This window comes from Thamnophis sirtalis, unplaced genomic scaffold (genome assembly GCF_051295495.1).
Source record: "Thamnophis sirtalis isolate CommonGarterSnake01/CBP01778 unplaced genomic scaffold, rThaSir2_p1.2 scaffold_3, whole genome shotgun sequence".
Taxonomy (NCBI): Eukaryota; Metazoa; Chordata; class Lepidosauria; order Squamata; family Natricidae; genus Thamnophis; species Thamnophis sirtalis.
The window spans coordinates 171,212,711-171,235,754 of record NW_028261383.1 but is presented as its reverse complement, the minus strand read 5'-3'; the positions used below and the strand labels follow the sequence as shown (position 1 = coordinate 171,235,754).

The following is a 23,044-nucleotide window of genomic DNA, read 5'->3' as shown; positions in this document are numbered from 1 at the left end:
ACAAAGTGGAACTGACTGGGCGGTGGGGAGAAGGAAAGGAAACAAAAAATACAGTCAATCTGAGAGAAAGGGGCAGAGGGGAAGCCCCATGCTATAGAAAATACATGGGCTGGAGACCACCCCCGCCCCCCTCATAAAGGCTGGTATTTATAATATATATTATATACATGGAAATCTGTACAGCAACAAACCCGACACAGGAAGTGCAGTGCAGGGCGAGGACAAAGTGCATGCTCGGGGGTGGGGCACAGGGTGGGAAGACCTGACGTGGGGGGGTGTGATGTGGGGGAGAGGAGGAACCCAGGACTTTGCAAGGTGGCACACACGGAGGTGCCACCCGCGAGATTCCTGGCTTCCCTTCTCAAGGCTGTGGAGCATAACTGGTTGGCAGAGGGCAATGAAGCCTAGCGCTTCAAACTGTGGGAATCGAGAAACCCCGTAAGCCTCCCGAGACCCTCTACCGTTAGCTCCTCTTCTTATTAGTCTTCCCCCTTTTCCTCAAAAGAGTGAGAGAAATCTCACCTCTCACTCTGCTGGCTCCACTTAAGATTTCTGTAAGTTGAGCAGGGCGCTTTGAGCAGGGCCTATAAAAAAGCCACGACAAGCCATTGCGCCAAGCTTCTCCCTGGCATTCTCTGCATCACTGGCTGAGCAATAATCTTCCTACCTCTGGCTGGGGAAGATGGCAGTGGTAATTCAGAGAATCAAGAGGGCAGCGGGTACGGCCGGCTGGATGAAATACTTTTTTTCGTGACCCGACAAAAGCGCGAACGTCATAAGCACGCCGACAAAACCGCGGGGCTAAAACCGCGATGTCAAAAGCGCGCCGACAACAGCGTGCCGACAGAAGCGCGATTTAAGTTAAGGTAAGGTTTAGGGTTAGGTTTAGGGTTAGGTTTAGGATTACGTTACAGCGCGCTTCTGTCAGAGCGCTTTTGTCGACACGCTTTAGGCCTAATTCGTCGCTCATTCGTCGCGCGGTTTTGTCGGCGCGGTTTAGTCAGGCGCGCTTTTGTTGTTCGCGCATTTGTGGTGGAACCCTTTTTTTAGCTTGGGCAACCTCTGAGGCTAACCTAACTTTCTGCAGCCAGTAGAGGTAACCTTCAGAGGTGGCTAGTCTGCATTTCGAATGGGTCACTGCTCTACTTTCCTTTTCTAAGCTAGGGGGGGGAAAAATAGTGTGCTTCTTCTTCTTATTATTAGAAATCTGGGGAGCACCTCTCTGCATTTCATTAAAATAATTTCTTCCATCCAAAATCCATAGCATCTCCTTAAAAATATAAAAACAGGCACTGTTAATTCAGGCATTACTTTCTGAAATGATATTGTTTAATCCAGCCTTTTCTCTCTGTCCAAAGCTAAAGCAAGAAGACTTAAAAGGAGGAGGCCCACCTCTAACTACTAGGCAAGGTAGGCGAGTGGCAGGACAATGTAGCACCTCGAGGGAAGGAAGAAGCTGAGGTCTGGATGTGCCCCATTAGCTTGATTTGGAAAAGCGGAAACTGGACGCCATCTTTTTCTGGAAACACAGTGGATGCACAGGGATTCAAGTGCATCTGAATTCCCAAAGGAACTAATTGGGAGAGAATCCTACTCTACCTCCCCATTAGCAGGAGTTAATGCACTGACTGGATGGGGGAAAAAAAAAAACAATTTAGGAGAGAAGAGATCCCAGTAGTTTACACTCCACTCTCCAATTCAATTAGGGATGGGTTCATAAAGCCCAAAAATATATAGACGTCTGTATCTTTTAAAAATAGATTCAGTGCAAACCCCAGAGCAGGGGTGAGGAGAAGAAGGGAGTTAAAAATAGCCCTTTATGAATAAGAACCGAGAGGGCAGGATACTGTCCCTTCCCATGTCCCAAACTTTTCCATACTTTGGAAGGCGCATACCGAGGTGGCGCAGTGGTTAAATGCAGCACTGCAGGCTACTTCAGCTGACTGCTAGTTCTGCAGTTCGGCTGTTCAAATCCCACCAGGCTCAAGGTTGACTCAGCCTTCCATCCTTTCCGAGGTGGGTAAAATGAGGACCCAGATTGTTGTTGGGGGCAATATGCTGACTCTGTAAACCGCTTAGAGAGGGCTGAAAGCCCTATGAAGCGGGATATAAGTCTAATTGCTATTGCTATTGTCTCTTCCCCACAGATCCTTCACATCTCCCATCCGAGTGTCTCTTTCCTTTCTCTGCTTGAAACAGCAGAAACTCACAAACTGCAAACTACAAAGACCGCCTCTCTTCATCCACTCCCCAAAAGAGCAGAGGGCTCATCCGGTCCACATGCTGCAGGTGACTGACAGACGTTATCTTTCTCTCTATAGAGCAAATCAACAGGTAAGACAGCTTTCAAGAGGATGAGCCTATATTCTAAAACAGTGGTCTCCAACCTTGGCAACGTTTAAGATTTGTGGACTTCAACTCCCAGAGTTCCTCAGCCAGCAAAGCTATATTCTAAAACAGTGGTCTCCAACCTTGACAACGTTTAAGACTTGTGGACTTCAACTCCCAGAGTTCCTCAGCCAGCAAAGCTGGCTGAGGAACTCTGGGAGTTGAAGTCCACAAGTCTTAAACGTCGCCAAGATTGGAGACCACTGTTCTAAAACACAAAGCAGTTGTCTAGAAATTGGTGACACTACGAGGGCAAATTGAGGGAAGACCGCATTGAAAGTTTCTGGGACACCAAAACACCGAACCATCTTTTGAGGAGCAACCTGCGGAAGGGGCATGCTGATACCCACAGTGCTGAAGGAATGAGTAGGTAGGTGTAGATATTTTTTTCCCCCAGATGTAACAAAGCATCTGCCTGAGGTTTTCGGTGGTAAGGAACCCACCCCCCTTGATAGAGACAGGAAGGCACACTCCCATCAGCACTAATATCAAAGTCAGAAGTTACTCAGCAACAACAGTCGCTTAACACCACAGCCAAGTGTACGAAAGTGGGTTTTTAAATAAAACTGCCTATATTGTCAAGTCATGGCAATAAAGAACATTTTGGATGAAAAGGGGCAGCATGAGATTTTCCTTGCTTGTTGTATTCTACGAGGAGTGGCTACTTTCCCCCAAATAAACACAGATCATTGGGGAAAATGGAGGCTTACGAGCAGTGGTGGGTTTCAAAAAATTTTTGGAACCTCTTCTGTAGGTGTGGCCTGCTTTCCGGGTCCACTGGTGGGACCTCTTCTAACCGGTTCGGTAGATTTGACGAACCGGTTCTACCGAATAGGTGCGAACTGGTAGGAACCCACCTCTGCTTACGAGGAGTTGCAAGGAAAAATGACAGAAGGGCCAAACTCCTGGTCCTTGCTGTAATTCTTCTGCACACCCAAATTCTGTGCCACTTGGCAGAATTTGGCAATGAACAAAACATTTTGTGTTAGCCCCAAAACTTCATCTATGGTCTCTAAAAAACTCTGTTCCATTTTCTGCATTTACAGGGCTGTTTGCCATGAGGAAAAGTGATTTCAGGGTCCACAGGGGACCATTAAAAAGTGGGTTAATCAGACTGAAAACACATCCTTCTGGGGTAAATCAGAAAGAAATGAGATTCTTCTTCAGTCATTCTTCTGAGTAAAAAATTACCACTAGAAAGTAGGATTCATAAATGCCATTTGCAGTTTAAACATGATATACAGAAGGCAGCCACAGGGACCATTTGCTACCTGCTAAAAAAATTTAAATAGGTTTTTTGTTTTTTTTAATCAGCAAATTCTGGGGCCAATGAGAGAGAGAGTCTGGGCAGAAGAAAATGCAAAGTCCTTTGCACAGCTTCCTCTGCACATTAAAACCACCACACTGGGCATAATTGCATGGGAGACTAGCAGGTATCCCACACACAGCAGATAGTATGATTATCTCTGCCCATTTATGACAATGGGAGCATCTATCAAAATCATATGACTTATTTATTCCTTCCTTCCTTCCTTCCTTCCTTCCTTCCTTCCTTCCTTCCTTCCTTCCTTCCTTCCTTCCTTCCTTCCTTCCTTCTTTCCCTTCCTTCCTTCCTTCCTTCCTTCCTTCCTTCCTTCCTTCCTTCCTTCCTTCCCCATCACGAAGTGATTCTGCTAGAAAAGAATTTGCTGCCCGCAAAACACACAAATGTTACTAAAAGTTGGGATAATAAAATTTTACCTGTTTGGCCATACTCCTAAGACAACACAAGCAGACCCTTGCTTCCCCCAATACTGCAGCTTATACTTCTGCCATCCGCGATCACCACAAAACTACCACAGCTGTCCACAGATGCTCAGAAAAAGATGGTAGGAGCGGGGGACAGATGCCCCACGAGGAAGGGAAAAGAGGCAGAGCTCCCCAAAGCAAAGCCCATGTGAAGCTGTACCCCCCTCCGGCCACGCACGGCGTTGCAGCTCCAGGTTTTCTTCCTTTCCAAGGGATGCCCTCTCTCAGTTCTGATCCTAGGAAAAAGAGGGATGGGATGTGGAGTGGGGAGGAGGAAAGGGAAATGGCCATAAAATCTAGACACCCCCCTGACCTCCGTCCTTCCCCATCACTTCAGCTGGAACAGAGGAGGCCCCAAGCTCTGCTATTTATACATTGATAGATCTGCTATCAGTCCCATTGTGGGGGGCAGCTATTCACACAACGGTGCTGATTCTGTTGACCGGCTTCGGCTTGGGATTTGGGGGCCCTTGAGCGGGCATGGGTGGAGGACCCCCCGGGTGCATGGGCATGTGCTGGGCCAGAGGGGACGTCGGAGCAGCCGGAGAGTGGGGGCTGAGAGGCGTATGGGGCGATGGAGGGGGAAGAGGCGGGTAAGAAGGATGCGGAGGAATGGGAGAATGAGGCGGGGGCATTGGGGGCTGGCTGTGGTGTGGCGGAGGATGGCCATGATGCCCGGGATATGGCCCCATGCCGGAAGGTGGCGGAGGCCGCTGTAGGAGCTGCGCGGGATGATGGCTGAAAATAAAGTGCTTCGGGGCCTGCGGCCTATGCAGCGTGTGCTGCCCACTGAGCCCCGGCTGATGCAGCTGCTGGGGGTACGTGTGGGCCAGGGCGTGCTGCGGCGCAGGGCTGTAGAGGGGCAGCGGCGAGATGGGCTGGCGCCCATGAGGGAAGGGAGGGTGCTGGGAAGCAGCCGCCGCCGCCATTTGGAAGCGCTTCTGCGGCCCGGGCCGACCGAGAGTGTAGTGGTGGTGGGGTTGCGGGGTAGGGAAAGCGGGCACTGCCTGCTTCTGAGGGGGAGCTGATAGAGGAGGCTGCTGGGAATGGTGGTAGCGCTGAATCTGAGGTGGCAGAGGGTTGGAGGGCAGGGCCAGAGGTGGGGGTGGGGGTGCTGGTTGCTGAGGGGGAGGGGGCTGCTGCGGGTAGGGGGGAGGGGGCTGGGCAGAGGGGCTATGGCAGTACTGGGCGTGGAGCGCCTGCAGCTTAGTCTGGTTGCCATCAGGGAGGGAGGGGTGGCTGTGATGCGGGTGGTGCTGGGCCAGATGATGGTGAGATGAAGAAGCCGAAGAGGAGGATGCCGAGGCCTGGCTGAGGGGCGTCTGGAAAGGGCCCTTCCCACGCTTGCTGCCAAACAGGGAGCCCAGGAAGGAGGACGAATTCGAGGGGGGCCGAGGCTGGGGCTTGTATTCCTCTGGAGGAGGTGGTGGTGGTGGCGCCCTCTGATGGGGATGTGGGCTGCTAATGATAGACCCCTGGAGGACACAAGGGACGAGGGTGGAAAGGCAGAAGAAAGAGGAAGAGAAGGGGGAGAGAGAGACGGGGGCATTAAACAACCGGTGTCTATAATAAGCCTCAGGACAACAGTTCTGGACTTCCCTAGATTTGCTCAGGGAAGCTTGGCTCAAATTAAAAGTAAAAGGAAAGGAAGTCACGGCTCCCAAGGGAAGGGGAGGACTCACATGCTCCCTGCGCAGGTGGACAGAAAGGAAGAGGCAGAAGATGCAAGGCAGAAAGCGGGAGGAGGACAGAGGGAGCCCACCTGCACCCCTCTCCTCCCTCCTCCAAACCCATCCTGGACTGGTTTTCCTCTAGCCCACTTACTTCAATTGTGCTGTCCAAGGATCCCACGCTGTTACGGCGGCCGCGCTTGCCTGCAACAGAGCAGGGATTAGCGAGACCTGAACTTCACCCTTCCCCGTCGCGCCAACCCTCCAATTTTGAAGGAGAGGGGAAGAAAGTCTCCCCGTCCCCGTCCCATCCCATCCCACCAAAGCAGAGCAGCAGAGCAAAGGCAGAGTTAGCAGAAGAAAAGAGGGAAACAGAGTGTCTTGCGCTTGTTCGCCTCCTTTTCGTACAGAGCAGGCCTCTTCCACTGCAGTAAAACTACTTGGGTTGGGATACGCAAATATCGTGCACCCATCAACCCCCGAACCTCCGCTCTCCTCGTGAGACTCAAAGAGTGCAACCACATTTCTTCCTCGCTCAAAGTTTGGAAGAGAGAAAGAGATCCATCCATCCATCGGTTCACCAGCTATTTGGTAAATTCTTAACATTCCAAAATCCTGGGGATTTCTTATTCCTGATTCCTTATTCCAGTTTTATGGAAGAGAATTAAATGGTGGAAACCTTTTTCCAGGCATAAAGGATGTTTTTTTTAAAAAAAAAACCAGGAGAGGGAGCCACAACAATTATGTTTTGGGGATAAACTGATTTCTGGGATGGAATTAAGTTAAAAGTTTGAATGGAGCTGGGTTTTTTTTTTTAAGAGAGCCAGTTTTAACAAATTCAAGTGCTAAAACCTTTTCCTTGGCTGCCTTGCTCCAGCTTAAAGGTGGTGATGGGTGCTCCATCTTGCAAAACTCCCCTCATGCAAAATCTTCCTGCAAGTAGAAACCTAGGAAGCCAAGGGAGAAAGGTTCAGTCTGAATTTCTCCCTATTTTTTTCTTTTTTTTACTTGCAGGGATTTCTCTTGTTCACAAAGAGAGCATCTGAAGTAAACAACAAGGCGGCCAATCAACAGCCAGGATCCCACAAAAACCCACAGCTGCTACCAAAACCTGGTGGCACAAATAACACACCATTTTGAGGTAGCGTACGTATATTCATAGTTAGCTACAAAAGAGGCTTTTTTTATAGTGTTAAAACATTAAGAACACCTTTAAATCCCCCTCTGCCAATCCCGGAAAAAAAAATCAAAAAAAGAAATCTCAAGTCTGTTGATTTAGCCAAGAGCCATAGATCTGCTCACTGTGGCCCTTGGCTTCCCCAAAACAGTTGTCCGCACTCAATCTAAAACCTGAAGGAAGACAGTCTAGGAATTGTCCCGGAAGGTTCTGACAAATGCACGTATGGGCTCAAATTCTGGAACCCAGAACCTGGATACCAGAAGGGCCAACTAAGCATTTCCACCTGCATTTCTAGAGAGGCCTCCAAGGACACGGATGATGTCATCTGCTACATTCGTTCCGTGGAATCTGGTGATAGGTTCTCCTCAGCATAAGTGGAGAAATTCTGGCTCTTTCCTGGTCTTCATCCCAGCCCTGAGCCTCCCACGGTCTCTTCTCCGAGAGCCATAGGGAGAACCTAGAGTCCTGAACCCCTGTCCCTCACCAGCATCAGAGAGGTCACGCAGGGAACTGTTGAGGGCACTTCTCTTCAGGCCCTCTCCCATCGTATAGGCGTCTTCTAGGCTGCTCCGGGTCAGGGTCCCGTTCACGGTGTCCTTGGGCCCGGAAGCGGGAGAGGCGTTGGGGCGCATTACTCCTTTCTGCTTCTCAAGCTCCGCTGTGATGGAAAAATAAGACAGAAGCAGACGGGTTATTTAGCAATAGCAGTAGCAGTTAGACTTATATACCGCTTCATAGGGCTTTCAGCCCTCTCTAAGCGGTTTACAGAGTCAGCATATCGCCCCCACAATCCGGGTCCTCATTTCACCCACCTCGGAAGGATGGAAGGCTGAGTCAACCCTGAGCCGGTGAGATTTGAACAGCCAAACTGCAGAACTGCAGTCAGCTGAAGTAGCCTGCAGTGCTGCACTTAACCACTGCGCCACCTCGGCTCTATTGCAGTTCCTAGGATGGTGCCTCAGTCTTGAATGACAGAACGGCCCCCTTTCTGATTAATAGTGATGCAGTCCAAAGACTACAGTAGAGAAGTACCATGAATATTTGTGAAATATCAGGGCAGTGACTTCTTCTTATAGGGAGCCTTTGCAATATTCCCACCTCACTTCTAAGCTTTCAAGCACGTGCCCATTTTCAAAGGTATCCCTGGCAATAACAATCTGGGCCACCGCAGTTCCTCACTCACATTCCACACGGTATTTCTCCATCTCTTGCACTTCGGCGATGGATTCCCGCAGATCACTTGTGAAACGCAGTCGATCCTGCAGGCTGGGGGCATTGAAGATGATCAGGACTTTTCGTTCCCCACCGGGGACAGCTGAGAGTAGTTTAATCCCATACTGGTAATCTGGTGGGAAGAAAGTTCAGATGCTGGGTGACGATGAGCCCATTGCAAGACAAAGGACGGCAATCACGAAATGGGGCCAGAGGGATGGGTTATTCCTGAAGGCCAGCCCAAGAATGAAGGATAATTAAGCAAAGAATTATCCTTCCATCAAGATTAAGATTTAGTTTATTTGTATGCCGCCCTTCTCCGGGAGGGACTCAGGGCGGCGAACAACTCAAAAAGGGGGAAAGGGGACATAAACACAATACACTTAATTAAAATACACAAGAGTCATACAGCCATACAAGTCGAGAGGGGAGGGGAACTCATCAACCCCAGGCCTGCCGGCACAGCCAGGTTTTGACGGCTTTCCAGAAGGCCTGGAGAGAGGTGAGGGTTCGAATCTCCGCGGGGAGTTCATTCCAAAGGGCCAGAGCAGCTACAGAGAAGGCCCTCCCCCGGGTGGTAGCCAGGTGGCATTGGCTGGTGGACGGAACGCGGAGGAGGCCGACCCTGTGTGATCTAACGGGTCAAAGAACAAAGGCTCTCCAGAATCTGGCTCACAGCAGGGAAGATAAACCCAGTGCCTCCCCCAGCTGGAGAATATCAGGCTAGTTTGGGTGACATTCTCTGGAAAGCCCAGGGCAAGAAATTCTGGGTAAGTAGGGGATCCAATGAATCTGTTGTTGCTGTAGTAGGCACTGAAGGGCTAACAGGTCTTCTTTAAAGGGGACTTTAAGGATCATGACGGGGAGAAGGAGGAGGATTATAATTGGAGCAGATAGTAATGTATCATGGAGTCTGAGCCCCATAGAGCAGTGTTTCCCAACCTTGGCAACTTGAAGATGTCCGGACTTCAACTCCCAGAGATTCCCCAGCCAGCATTCGCTGGCTGGGGAATTCTGGGAGTTGAAGTCCGGACATCTTCAAGTTGCCAAGGTTGGGAAACACTGCCATAGAGAGATGACTAGAAGGCCTCTCTGCTGGGAATTCAGGCAGGGACACTCACAGGAATTCTGAAAGAGTTGTAGCTGCATCTCAACAAGTGGGAAGCTTTGGCGGAAACTGTAAGTCACAAGGATCTTCTTCTTCTGGAAAATCTTTGTCACCTAAACATCATTGGCCACAAAGGGTTGAGGAGGGGGGAAAAGAGGATCAATAGGTAGGAAAGAGAACCATGAGTCAACCACCACGCTTCATTTTCTAATCTAGGGCACATTGAAAAAAATAACATGTACAGCATATACGTTTATGTAATACTAAAGTACAATGGAATCTCCTTTCATGTGGCTGGGCACAATTGACTCCAGCAACTTTTCTTTTTTTAAAGTGTCACATTAGTCAGTCCAGTATTTCCATCTCACATTAGTCATAAACTATACCAAATGAGGGTCTAATTCATCACACATTTTTACAGGAAAATGGGATGTTGCTCCATGGTGGAAGCTCTCGTTGATATCTCTCTCAGGCACAGCCTTGAAATTCTAGCTTTTAAATTCTTATTTTTTAAAATAATAATTTCACAACACTATAGCAATAGCAGTTAGACTTATATACCGCTTCATAGGGCTTTCAGCCCTCTCTAAGCGGTTTACAGAGCCAGCATATCGCCCCCACAGTCTGGGTCCTCATTTCACCCACCTCGGAAAGATGGAATAGCAATAGCAATAGCAGTTAGACTTATATACCGCTTCATAGGGCTTTCAGCCCTCTCTAAGCGGTTTACAGAGTCAGCATATTGCCCCCAACAATCCGGGTCCTCATTTTACCCACATCGGAAGGCTGGAAGGCTGAGTCAACCTTGAGCCAGTGAGATTAGAACCGCTGAACTGCAGATAACAGTCAGCTGAAGTGGCCTGCAATACTGCACCCTAACCACTGCGCCACCTTGGCTCTTAATGACGGTACTACCAATCAAAGGGGTGTGATTTTTTAAAAAGTTTCATTTTATATATTTATTTTTTCCTCCTCAAAGGGTCCCTTTCCTTCCCAGGATGCAGTTTTACCAGAAAGCCTATTTCCATTCATGCTAATCCATCAATCTATCTCCAGCATTGAAATACTCTCCGTACCTCCCCTGTGACGTTGGCTTAACTCGGAAGGCAAAACAGAAAAAGAGACCCAGGATGTGGCAAGCCAGCAAATTGGCCCTACTTGATAGAAACAGAGCCTTTTCTAGGCCCCTTTGCTTCTCGACGATGCCCATCTTCTTCCAAGCCTTTCATCACGTGGGCATTTCAGAGGTTTTGCATGAGAAGATGGAAACATTCCCAACTCTCTCTCTCTCCCCAAAGAAGCTGAGTTCTCTCACCACTAAGAGGTCATTGAAGAGGAAGACTTCCCTCTGGTGCAGGCCAAGCCTCTGGGGCCGGTTGGGGTCGGGGACCTCATACAGCTGGCAACAGCACACCAGGCGCCTATGGGGCAGAGAGAGAACCTGGTGGGATAGAGAGGAAGAACATGCTGGGAGCAGATCTGGAAAATAAGTGATTGGGAAGGCTCTCTTTGCAAACCACAGTCAAGCGCCCCCTTGAAGACAGCTTCCACTCACCGGCTTTTTGCCCACAATCATGCGCTCGACGGCCTGGACCTGAGAAACGTGATCATCGTTGGTGCGCAGTTCTCGACTCTGAATCCGCTGGTAAATCCCTACTAAGAGGTCACGGGGGATGTCCTCCCCATTATCAACCCCTGGCAAAGAAACCAAGAGGGGGAGTCAACAGAGAACAAATAGGCCACATTTAGTCTGACTAATACAGTGGTGGGATTCAGCCGGTTCGCACCTATTCGGGAGAACCGGTTGGTAACTTTCTAAGCAGTTCAGAGAATCGATTGTTGGAAGAAATCTCCTTTTGTTTTTTCCCACTTTACAGGGCTAATCCTGTAAGGAAGGCAGGAAGGAAACATTCTGGTGTTTCTAGCCTAATCTTTATTGACCTGCTTACAGAAACTGCCTCTCCGGTTAACCCTTATTACATTGTAACAGCTAGGGCAAAGCGCCCATCTCTGTGAGTGACGTTGGGTTGGCCACGCCCACCCAGTCACATGACCACCGAGCCCCACCAACCCAGATGGTCATTAGGGCAGAGAACCGGTTATTAAATTATTTGAATCCCACCACTGGATTAATAATACCGTAACCACACATATAGTAAGTTTTAGGCCTTGTAAGCCAGTCACAGCCTTATGCCTCACCAAACTTAAAAAAATGAGTTTTGCAATAAATTCATTCAGATTCCTGGCAAGAGTTATCTCACAGGTTCTGGGCAGCATATCACTGGGGAGGGAGCGGGGGGAAAAGGGAAGGGGAGCAACAATTGCCACAAAGAAAATGAAAATGAGGGACCAGTGCAATAAGTGTCGGTTTTATATCATTTACCTCAACCCTGCCCAGTGCAGAGGTGGGTTCCTACCAGTTCGCACCTATTTGGTAGAACCGGTTCATCAAATCTACCGAACCGGTTAGAAGAGGCTCCACCAGTGGACCCGGAAAGCAGGCCACACCTACAGAAGAGGTTCCAAATTTTTTTGAAACCCACCACTGGTCCTTGGATATGATTATTCTACACTATCATGCTCCTATTTATAAAACTCAGTGCCTCTGTGGAAGGTAAGGATGACTACTGCGTTTGTGGTGCAATCAGAACATTGCATGTGTTGAAGTTGTTTTAACGCAAACCAAAGATGCCTTTTAAAAAACAACTTTACATCATATTCTTATGCATGCCAGTGCTGTGTGTGAGGTAATTTAAGGTGGTTCTGACAAGTGTCGTCAGCATCTTCATATCTGGTCACATGGGCGGCAAGCCACTCCCATCCGGTCACATGGGCAGCAAGCCACTCCCACAAAGGAGGCCACACCCACAGAGTAGGTTCGAACAATTTTTGAAACCCACCACTGGCCCAGTGGCACCTTAAATTGACAAAAAAGATGTTCTCTCACCACACAAAAACTGTTCAGATAAATCCACATATCATTTTCAAAGCCTACAACAGCCCTGACAAGCTAGTATAATTCCCATATTGGGAACTGTGAGAATATATACTCCATCAAAGAGCCTAAGATAAATTTCAGGAATTACACCCAAGGCCCCCATTGACTATTGATTCTTTCTTTGCTTTCTTTGTTCTATATCTATTTGCAGGTTTTTTGTGATTTTTTTTTCACCAGTTCCTTCTCCTATTCTTCGGCTACTGCCACATCCACTATCTATTCTTTTTTTTGTCTTTCTTATCAACGTTAAGTCTGGGGTGTTATGAGGCAGGGGCCTGTCTGTTTGAATTCTAAAGTCCCAGAGTACTTTAGCTTCTTCATTTTCTATTATTTTCACTATTTTATGGTTTTCGCTCGCAGGCAAAGTGGTATTCCTTGGAGACATTCCAATGCACCACTGCTGCTACCTTCACATGGTGTTGTTTATAGCCAGTCTGTGTGCTCTTCTGGCAGCAGTTAACTCTTGAACATCATTGGCATTGACAAAATCACCATCAGTCAATTGCAAGAGACAGCTTCTCTCGGAATAGCTTACATCCGTTTACACCAGTGGTTCCCAAACTTGGCAACTTTAAGACTTGTGGACTTCAACTCCCAGAATTCTCCAGCCAGCTCTGGAGAAGCTCTGCCATTTTTTCATGTGTTTTTCCTACTTGTTTCCTTGTACTTGTTGACAAATTAAAATAAATAAATAAATATAAATATTGAGTCACTTCTAAAGAAAAGAAAACTAAAAACTTTCTGAATGGTGCATTTACTGACTGGTGGAATGAATGCTGCATTTAATCAGTTTACAATTTTCTGAGCTCCCACAGAACTAGTTTATAGTTTATAGTTTAATAAACTTTGTATGCCGCCCACTCCCTTGGGACTCTGGGTGGCTCACAGCAAGACAAAAGAAACATTTAAAATTTAAAATACAAATATTAAAATTCCACCTCATCCATTCCATCTAAGCGGGGCTGGATATCCATCAACAGCCCCAGGCCTGCCGGAACAGCCAGGTCTTGACGGCTTTACGGAAGGCCGGGAGAGTGGTAAGAGTCTAGATCTCTACGGGAAGATCGTTCCACAGGGCTGGCGCAGCAACAGAGAAGGCCCTCCCCCGGGGGGCTGCCAGCCAGCATTGCCCGGTTGATGGCACCCGGAAGAGGCCCAACATGTGCGATCTTGTTGGTCGTTGGGAGGTAAGTGGCAGGAGGCGGTCTCTCAGGTAGCCAGGTCCTAAACCATGTAGGGCTATAAAAGTAACGACTAGCACCTTGAAGCGCGTCCGGAGAACAATGGGGAGCCAGTGCAGCTCGTGGAGGATAGGTGTAACATGGGTGTATCTAGATACACCCCATATCGCCAGCGCGGCTGCATTCTGGACCAACTGTAGTTGAACACTCTTCAGGGGCAGCCTGAACTACATATAAATAGTGCCTGAAGAGAGCAGCGAATGACATATATGCCACGTAGGAATTGAAAGAAAAACAAAGAAGCAACAGCGCCAAAGATGTTGGGAGTTCCAGAGGCTCTTTTTTAAAAAAAAGAGGATTCTTGCTTACCTCGTAGGTTTTTGATGAAGTCATCCAGCTTCATCTTCCTCTCTGCTTTGACGCTGGGGCTGTACATGTCCGTGTTGAGAAGGATGATGGCAAAAGCCAAGATGAAGATGGTGTCAGGGTTCCGAAACTGGCGCACCAATGGGGCATTGCATACACAGTAGCGCTGGCTGGAAGAAACAGGGTTGAGGTTACGACAAAGAGCCGAGGTGGCGCAGTGGTTAGGGTGCAGTACTGCAGGCCACTTCAGCTGACTGTTATCTGAAGTTCGGCGGTTCTAATCTCACCGGCTCAGGGTTGACTCAGCCTTCCATCCTTCCGAGGTGGGTGAAATGAGGACCCAGGCTGTGGGGGGCGATATGCTGACTCTGTAAACCGCTTAGAGAGGGCTGAAAGCCCTATGAAGCGGTATATAAGTCTAACTGCTATTGCTATATTGCTATAAAGGGGCAAACAATTCAGAAGGAAACAAATAACACACTTCTCAGTTCTCATGAACTGTACATTGGGCTCAAGACATATAGCCAGCATGAAAAAATATATATTGGTGAGATATTAGCTGAACCTCTAAATCAGGGGTAATCAACCTTTTTATACCTACCGCCCACTTTTGTATCTCTGTTAGTAGTAAAATTTTCTAACCGCCCACCCAGTTCCACCGTAATGGTGATTTATAAAGTAGGGGAGTCAATTAAATTTAAAAAAAGAAAGTGCTTCAATTTCGGACAAAACCCCTACCGCCCCCCATGAAAGCTGGAACGCCCACAAGTGGGCGGTAGGGACCAGGTTGACCACCACTGCTGTAAATAAATCTTTTAGCCATCAATTTGCAGGTAATATATAAAGATATGGGCATATTAACCTATTTAGTTTTACCATACAAAATCCATCTCTGTAATGTTAATTGGCTGAATGTTTAGATCATGAATCTTTGGATTAATCTGATTAATACAGCCTTACGAACTGATTCATGCATCGTTGTATTCAAATATCAATTGGTAATTTATTTATTAAATGTATATGCCACCCATCTCACATTTCGGGGAAACTCTGAGTGGCTTATTCCTGGATTAATCTAAGTCTTTGTTTAGTTGACAGACTTGCTTAATATTCAGAATACATTATGTCAATATTGAAGCCATGGATCTCCCTCCGAACAACAGGAGTAAATGGAAAAATGAGTATTTTTGTATCTATAAACTAAAAAGTCTTTTTTTTTTCCTGGACTCACTTGGACCAAAATGCAGGACATCGATGGAAGGAAATATTTTACTGAGGAAAATTCTAAATTATTTTCCCCATTTTACAATAAATAAAATGTTGAACTCCCCACTAATAGCCTTATTATACATCAGTTCCAATTCCATATAATGCATTTTTATACTCTTCCCGTTGTATAAGGAGGCACTTTAAAAAGAAGGCTAAAAATGAACAGGAACAAAAATATAACAAATGAAACTGGATCTTATTCAGTCTTTAAATTGCCTGAGATTTTCCTTAATGAATTAAATAACTGTTTGCTTTGATAATTTGATAAATTATCTTTGATGATTTGCCTACTTATGTTTTAGAGAATTCCGCAATGCTTATGCAAGCAAAACAAAACCAAACTATATCATATCACGCTATAGGAAAAAAGATTCCTAATGTCCAATGAAACGATTCCTTCTAGCCGATTTGATGGATGGGCGAAGTCATACCTCCAAATATGGATATTTATCAGGCTTACTCTTCAATTGGGACAGTATTATAGCAATAGCAATAGCAGTAGACTTATATACCGCTTCATAGGCCTTTCAGGCCTCTCTAAGCGGTTTACAGAGAGTCAGCATATTGCCCCCAACAATCTGGGTCCTCATTTTACCCACCTCGGAAGGATGGAAGGCTGAGTCAACCCTGAGCCGGTGAGATTTGAACCGCTGACCTGCTGATCTAGCAGTAGCCTGCAGTGCTGCATTTAACCACTGCGCCACCTTGGCTCTTAAGTATTGCCCTAATTATGTATTTAAGTATTTAATAAATTTATAGGCCGCCCAATCCCGAAGGACTCCGGGCAGCTAATGAAACTACTATAAACTCTGCAGCGATACTTCTTTTGAGATACGGTTTGTGAATTCAGATATCATACCAAACCATATCTTTCTCTTAATTATGAATTAGAATTATAATGGTTTAGAATTATAATGTCTGAACAATGTATATGTATTTATACTTATGTGTCTCGTACTATGTATAGAATCAAAATCACCTTTTAGTTTAAAGTCTTCAATGGCCAACCTTGAAGCATTTAAAGATAGAGCCGAGGTGGCGCAGTGGTAAAATGCAGCACTGCAGGCTACTTCAGCTGACTGCAGTTCTGCAGTTTGGCTGTTCAAATCTCACCGGCTCAAGGTTGACTCAGCCTTCCGTCCTTCCGAGGTGGGTGAAATGAGGACCCGGATTGTTGTTGGGGGCGATATGCTGACTCTGTAAACCGCTTAGAGAGGGCTGAAAGCCCTATGAAGCAGTATATAAGTCTAACTGCTATTCCTAACTGCTATTGCTAAAGAACATTCTTCCACATATAATTGTTCCCTCCTACCTACTTTAATGTCAGAGTTCCAATGATGAAACATCACATGGTTGTAAACCATGCAACCATTAGTTAGTAATGAATACTGACTATCGATGAGATCAAGGAAAATGGAGATTACTAACAATAGACCTGTAAGAGATTGTACTTTTACATCTGCAGCAAAGCTCAGTTTGATTTAACTTAACCAGGAATTCCAGAGTCACTCCAAAACCTGACTTCATATTTTCCACTGAAGGAGGAAATCCTAGTAATATTGAAAATTTAGGCTAGATCAGTGTTTCTCAACCTTGGCAACTTGAAGATGTCCGGACTTCAACTCCCAGAATTCTCCAGGTCAGTGTTTCTCAACCTTGGCAACTTGAAGATGTCCGGACTTCAACTCCCAGAATTCTCCAGGTCAGTGTTTCTCAACCTTGGCAACTTGAAGATGTCCGGACTTCAACTCCCAGAATTCCCCAGCCAGCATTCGCTGGCTGGGGAATTCTGGGAGTTGAAGTCCGGACATCTTCAAGTTGCCAAGGTTGAGAAACACTGGGCTAGATTTTGTGAAGGTGTTTCACTAACTATGAACGCAAGGCAATTAAGACAAATAGTAATAGCAATAGCAATAGCAGTAGACTTATATACCGCTTCATAGGCCTTTCAGGCCTCTCTAAGCGGTTTACAGAGAGTCAGCATATTGCCCCCAACAATCTGGGTCCTCATTTTACCCACCTCGGAAGGATGGAAGGCTGAGTCAACCCTGAGCCGGTGAGATTTGAACCGCTGACCTGCTGATCTAGCAGTAGCCTGCAGTGCTGCATTTAACCACTGCGCCACCTTGGCTCTTAATGAGGAGGGAGGGACTGGTCCATAGATAGGAAGCTCACATTGGCAAGGCTATCAGCAGTATTTAGGGAATTAAGCTCCATTTCTGAACATTCTTCCCCATGTGAACTACACCTCTTTACTCTGGCTGTCTCTCTTGATCTCTGCTTCTTAAAGTAAGTTTTCCAGTCCTGCAATTATTTCATAAAAGTGCAGCTGGTGGTAGCAAAAGAAATAAAGCGTGCTATGGTGTTCTTAAAAGACTACCCTTTGCACCTTAAGCCTGACAAATTACTTCACTTGTTCAAGATGAATGGCTGGAACTCTTACCACACAAGGGCCTGTGGTGCATTGTCTTTCTCTACAATGGAAAAAAGACTGCATTTTCTTTTAATGTGTGCATCTTTTCAGTGTGGGAGAGGATGGCTTTGTCAGGCTTATACATTCCCATTCTACTCTGGTGAATGGACTGAGTGGATGAGACTGATGCCAGTGGACACAGGCAGGCAGGCAGATTAGACACACTGCAATACGTTTTATACACTGCACACCTAGGAGACTTGCTCCAGTGTTTTACCCTCTCTAAAACCTATGCTACAAGAATCGATACGGAAATATTCCCTTTCATTAGCAAACCATCATCTTTAGCCAGCCTGATATTGCAGAGAACCAATTAGCAGAATATACCAACAGGCTAGTATAACTTCAACAGGAAATCCTACAGGAATCATAGTTGAAGAACGAAATTTTATCCAAGGTATTGGAATTACACTAATCATATCCAGCATAGCAATAGCAATAGCAGTTAGACTTATATACTGCTTCATAGGGCTTTCAGCCCTCTCTAAGTGGTTTACAGAGTCAGCATATTTTCCCCACAGTCTGGGTCCTCATTTCAGCCACCTCGGAAGGATGGAAGGCTGAGTCAACCCTGAGCCGGTGAGATTTGAACCGCTGAACTGCAGATAACAGTCAGCTGAAGTGGCCTGCAGTACTGCACCCTAACCACTGCATCACCTCGGCTCAGCATCATGAATGTTTGCTAGGTAGGACAAATAACCAAACATACATGCTGATATTATGCAAGTAATATAAATTAGGTAGTTGCATCAGATGTTGGGACACATAATCATGGCATTTACGTGATGCTACCCTCACGTGTGCTATCTTGAGGATATGAGTTGTTTCAGGCGCTGCTGTCCACCATGGAAGTGGGTAATACAAGTTCACAGGGATTCTGGGACAGAGCTATATGTTTTTTATTTCCTGTTGTCTGTTTTGTAAACTAGTCTCTCCTCCCATACTTCCAAATGCTATAAAGGAAACTATGAGGAAATAGGGTTCCACCACAAAACCGCGGTCGCCTAAAGCGCGCTCGACGAAACCGCCTACCTGACGTCATCACAGCGCGACGAAAAAAGCACGCTGTGAGCGGTAAAGCTAAAATTAACGCGTAAACCTAAACCTAACCCCCCCAAACCTAACCCTAAACCTAACCCTTAACCTAACCCTAAACCTAACCGTTAACGTAACGCTAAACCTAACCCTAACGCTTAACCTAACCCTAACCCTAACCCTAACGCTTAACCTAACCCTAAACCTAACCCTAACGCTTAACCTAACCCTAACCCTTAACCTAACCCTAACCCTAACCCTAACCCTTACCTTAACGTGAATCGGCTTGCTTTAAAAGCGCTTTTTAAAGCGCCATTTTTTCTCCGCGGTCGTTGTTGTCGCGCTGCTGATGACGTCAGCGACGCGCTTTAATCGGGCGCGCTTTAGTGGACCGCAGTTTTGTCGTGCCACAGGGAAATAGTTCCACCTTCAACGTACCTGAAGGCCTCGATGAGACGTTCCACTTTCTGGGCCTCCCCTTGCACCCGAATGTGTGACTGGAACTTTCTCAGGGCATCATCCAGGTCCATGCTGGAGAAGTCCATCTCATCTACAACACAACTACGAAAGCAAAAAAACACAGGAAAGGAAAAGAGACATATTGGTTCAGTATGAATAAGGTGGAGCACCAGGAGACTGTCAGCTCTTATCCCGCCTGAGACACAAATAACCTTGAGTTAGTCACTCTCTCAGCCTTAGGAAGGAGGCAATGGAACACTACTTCCAAAAAACACCTTGCCAAGAAAACTGTAGGGGCTTGTCCAGGCGGTGTCTACAATTCATTCATTTAATTCATTTATTATATTTATATGCTGCCCTTTTCCCCCGAAGGGGACTCAGGGCGGCTCACAATTCAAATCAGCGAAGGGGGGTACAGACAGAAAATGAAAGACGAAACATAACAATACATAATTTAAAAACACACAACAGTCATACCATTCGAGACGGGGGCAACAGCTCTTTAGCCCCAGGCCTGTCGGAACAGCCAGGTTTTAACGGCTTTGCGGAAGGCCTGGAGGGTGGTGAGGGTTCGAATCTCCACGGGGAGCTCGTTCCAGAGGGTCGGAGCAGCCACAGAGAAGGCTCTCCTCCGGGTAGTCGCCAGTCGACACTGGCCGGCGGATGGAATTCGGAGGAGGCCTAATCTGTGGGATCTAATCGGTCTAGTGGAGGTAATTGGTGATTTGAATGATTTGAAGGCACACACAAACACAAATGTATAATAAGAATACTCCTTCCTCTGTCCATCTTCATTTCCAAGCAGTTTCAGTTTCAGTTTTATTAAACTTGTATGCCGCCCTATTCCCAAAGGGACTCAGGGCGGCTAACAAACCGATAGGGAAAGGGGGCAATACAAAAAGACAAACAAGGCAACAGCAAAATACAAAAAACAGATTAAAAAACTCCTCAACAGTCACAACAAATTCGAGTGGGACTGGAAACTCTTCAGCCCCAGGCCTGCCGGAACAGCCAGGTCTTGACGGCTTTGCGGAAAGCCTGAAGGGTGGTGAGGGTCCGAATCTCCACGGGGAGATTCCAAGCCCGTATCCTTCCTTTAAAACGCTCACATAAACAGCAAGGCCTAATTTGGAGGAACTCTCAGAAAATCCGTCACAATTTTTAAGAGCGGATGTAAGAAAGAAAATAGCGGATCACTTTATTTAACTATTTTTTTCTCAGCACAAAATGCACTACATCCCAAATTAGTAGCTGAGCCTTTTAGAAAGAGAAATCCCGCAATGCCCCCCCCCCCAAGCAAGATCACTTGTCAGTACAGTAGGAATTCAGACTTCTTTGATGATGTTTGAATGGTTGCTTTCTTGTAAAAATTTGTTCGTTTCTCTCTTCAAAACAGACATCTTCTAAAAATATCTAAGAATCAGTAATATGTCTTTCTTTTCTAAAGGTCAGTTTTTAATCTAATCTAAAGTCATGTTCTACAAATGTTCTCTCATCTTCAATAGTGCAACGTATTTTATTTATATAGTATTTCTTCTAAATATTCAAAAGACAGGACATGGCTGGATTTTAGCTGTAATTTGGCTGACAAATAAGTCAAAAAGTTTGTTCATTCATAATGCTGAACCAGTATCCATGGCTAAAAAGCCACAATCACATGCTGTGCAAAGCTAAAATGAAAGAAACCGTGTCTTGATTTAATCCAATGTATTAACCCATGTATCTCCTCAATATTTTTCACAAACCTGTAACATGAATTACTACTATGAACTCCATACTATATGGTGGGTGAAGCTGAATAAATACTGGAGCTTCTCTAAGGTAAGATCTGAATTAGAAGGTTACTCTCTAGTAATTCATCTTTTTAATCCAGGAATTCCCAGGTCTGGGCTCCCACTCAATCCCGGAGGTCACTGAATGGCTTTGAGTCACCTTGGGGAGCTGTTTTGTGGAGATAAAAATAAGGTGAGAATCCCAAATAAACCACCATGGACTCCTAGAGGAAAGTTACAACATAAATCCAATGAACAGAGCATATAAATAATAGAACACATGTCCACTCTTTGCATTCTCCTATAAACGTTAAAAAGAAGCAAGTTATAGCTTTACATAAGGCTTAGAGATAGGATCAGAGGTGGGTTCCTACCAGTTCGTACCTATTCGGTAGAACCGGTTCGTCAAATCTACCGAACCGGTTAGAAGAGGTTCCACCAGTGGACCCGGAAACCAGGCCACACCTACAGAAGAGGTTCCAAAAATTTTTGAAACCCACCACTGGTCCTTGGATATGATTATTCTACACTATCATGCTCCTATTTATAAAACTGAGGGCCTCTGTGAAAGGTAAGGATGACTACTGCGTTTGTGGTGCAATCAGAACATGGCGTGTGTTGAAGTTGTTTTAACGCAAACCAAAGATGCCTTTTAAAAAACAAGTTTACATCATATTCTTATGCAGGCCAGTGCTGTGTGTGAGGTCATTTAAGGTGGTTCTGACAAGTGTCGTCGGCATCTTCATATCCGGTCACATGGGCGGCAAGCCACTCCCATCCGGTCACATGGATGACAAGCCACTCCCACAAAGGAGGCCACACCCACAGAGTAGGTTCGAACAATTTTTGAAACCCACCACTGGCTTAGGGATAGGTTGGACTGCAAAAGGCAAAATTATGACAATGGGAAGGAAAAATGTATAGATCTCCTTACTCGAGTACATCTCGGTTGAATTGTTTCTGCCGGTTGCCAAGAAATTCTCCAATCATCTGCCGGCTTAGCCCCTTCCGCTCCAGGATAAACCGGGCCACGCCCACTGGCGTATCCGACAAGAAGCCTCTCTCGATTAAATACTGGATCCCCTTTTCTGGTTTCCTGCCAATGGGATGAGAAGAAGCCTGTATTCATGCTTGCCTGAAATCGTTTTCGTCTCCTACCTCTTTTATTAGACAAGAAACACTGACTCTTTTCCAAATAAGCTTCTGTTTCCAAAAAAGCACTCTAACTTTGTCTCTTCTGTACATTAAAATTCTAGATATTCATTATGAAAGTGTCCTGAATGCCCAACCTGATCTAGCTTGTGTCATTTTTTCACAAAAGAAAGCTAATGGAAGTGCCCTTAGTTATGCAATGTTTAGTTATATTTATTGCAGTTTGCTAAACATTGTAGAATGGGTTTTCATTCATTTTCATCCCTTCCCTGAATTCCATCAGTCACATTATCGGATCCAAGGCTGAACTAGATTTAAAATGTGATAATGTAGAATCAGATATTCCTCCTTTAAAGCAGCAACAAAGCAGAAAGGCCCATCAAAGCTGACATATGAGGTTTGATTGGCATAGTTGGCCACAGACTGATGAGCCTCAGATGTGCTTACTTACACAAGGTATAACTAAGAGCTGAGAAGAAGGTGCAGATAAGCTGAGAATAAGTCATACCATTTACACCTACTCTCTTCCAGATGCTGCTACTAGCCATCTGGTTGGAGAATATGGGATCTAAAATCCAGAATATATGGAGGTCACCAAGTTGCCTCCACTGACTTGGGCCAAAGAGAAGAATGTTAATATTCCAAATAAATGGACTGCTCAAATAGCTAGATCAGTGTTTCTCAACCTTGGCAACTTGAAGATGTCTGGACTTCAACTCCCAGAATTCCCCAGCCAGCGAATGCTGGAGTTGAAGTTGAAGTCCAGACATCTTCAAGTTGCCAAGGTTGAGAAACACTGAGCTAGATAGATAGGGTGATGATATTATTTTAGTATAATTAATGATGTCACTTGAGAAAGTAGGGCCATTCTTTAAAAAAAAAAACCTTTTCCACTTGGGGTGAGAGATTGCTTTTCTAAAGATTTAAATAGTAAGGAAGGAAAGACTAGAAGTCTTTTTGTCATATTTTTGCCACTGAATATTCACAGTGTGA

The 23,044-nt window shown here is 45.9% G+C and overlaps 1 protein-coding gene across 1 annotated transcript in view; it reads right to left on the bottom strand.

Annotated features, from left to right (window-relative positions):
- Positions 1 to 2,564: 2,564 nt before the first annotated feature.
- IQSEC2 (IQ motif and Sec7 domain ArfGEF 2) overlaps positions 2,565 to 23,044 on the bottom strand; it is a 208,902-nt gene continuing 188,422 nt past the window's right edge. Inside the window, exons 6-15 of the mRNA XM_087710929.1 lie at positions 21,834 to 21,995; positions 19,107 to 19,229; positions 13,895 to 14,061; positions 10,902 to 11,041; positions 10,662 to 10,787; positions 9,360 to 9,459; positions 8,210 to 8,371; positions 7,511 to 7,684; positions 6,001 to 6,050; positions 2,565 to 5,651 (exon numbers count right to left, since the gene is read on the bottom strand). Of these exons, the coding sequence (XP_087567055.1) occupies positions 4,593 to 5,651; positions 6,001 to 6,050; positions 7,511 to 7,684; positions 8,210 to 8,371; positions 9,360 to 9,459; positions 10,662 to 10,787; positions 10,902 to 11,041; positions 13,895 to 14,061; positions 19,107 to 19,229; positions 21,834 to 21,995 (2,263 nt within the window). The 3' untranslated portion in view covers positions 2,565 to 4,592. The remainder of the gene's footprint in view (positions 5,652 to 6,000; positions 6,051 to 7,510; positions 7,685 to 8,209; positions 8,372 to 9,359; positions 9,460 to 10,661; positions 10,788 to 10,901; positions 11,042 to 13,894; positions 14,062 to 19,106; positions 19,230 to 21,833; positions 21,996 to 23,044) is intronic.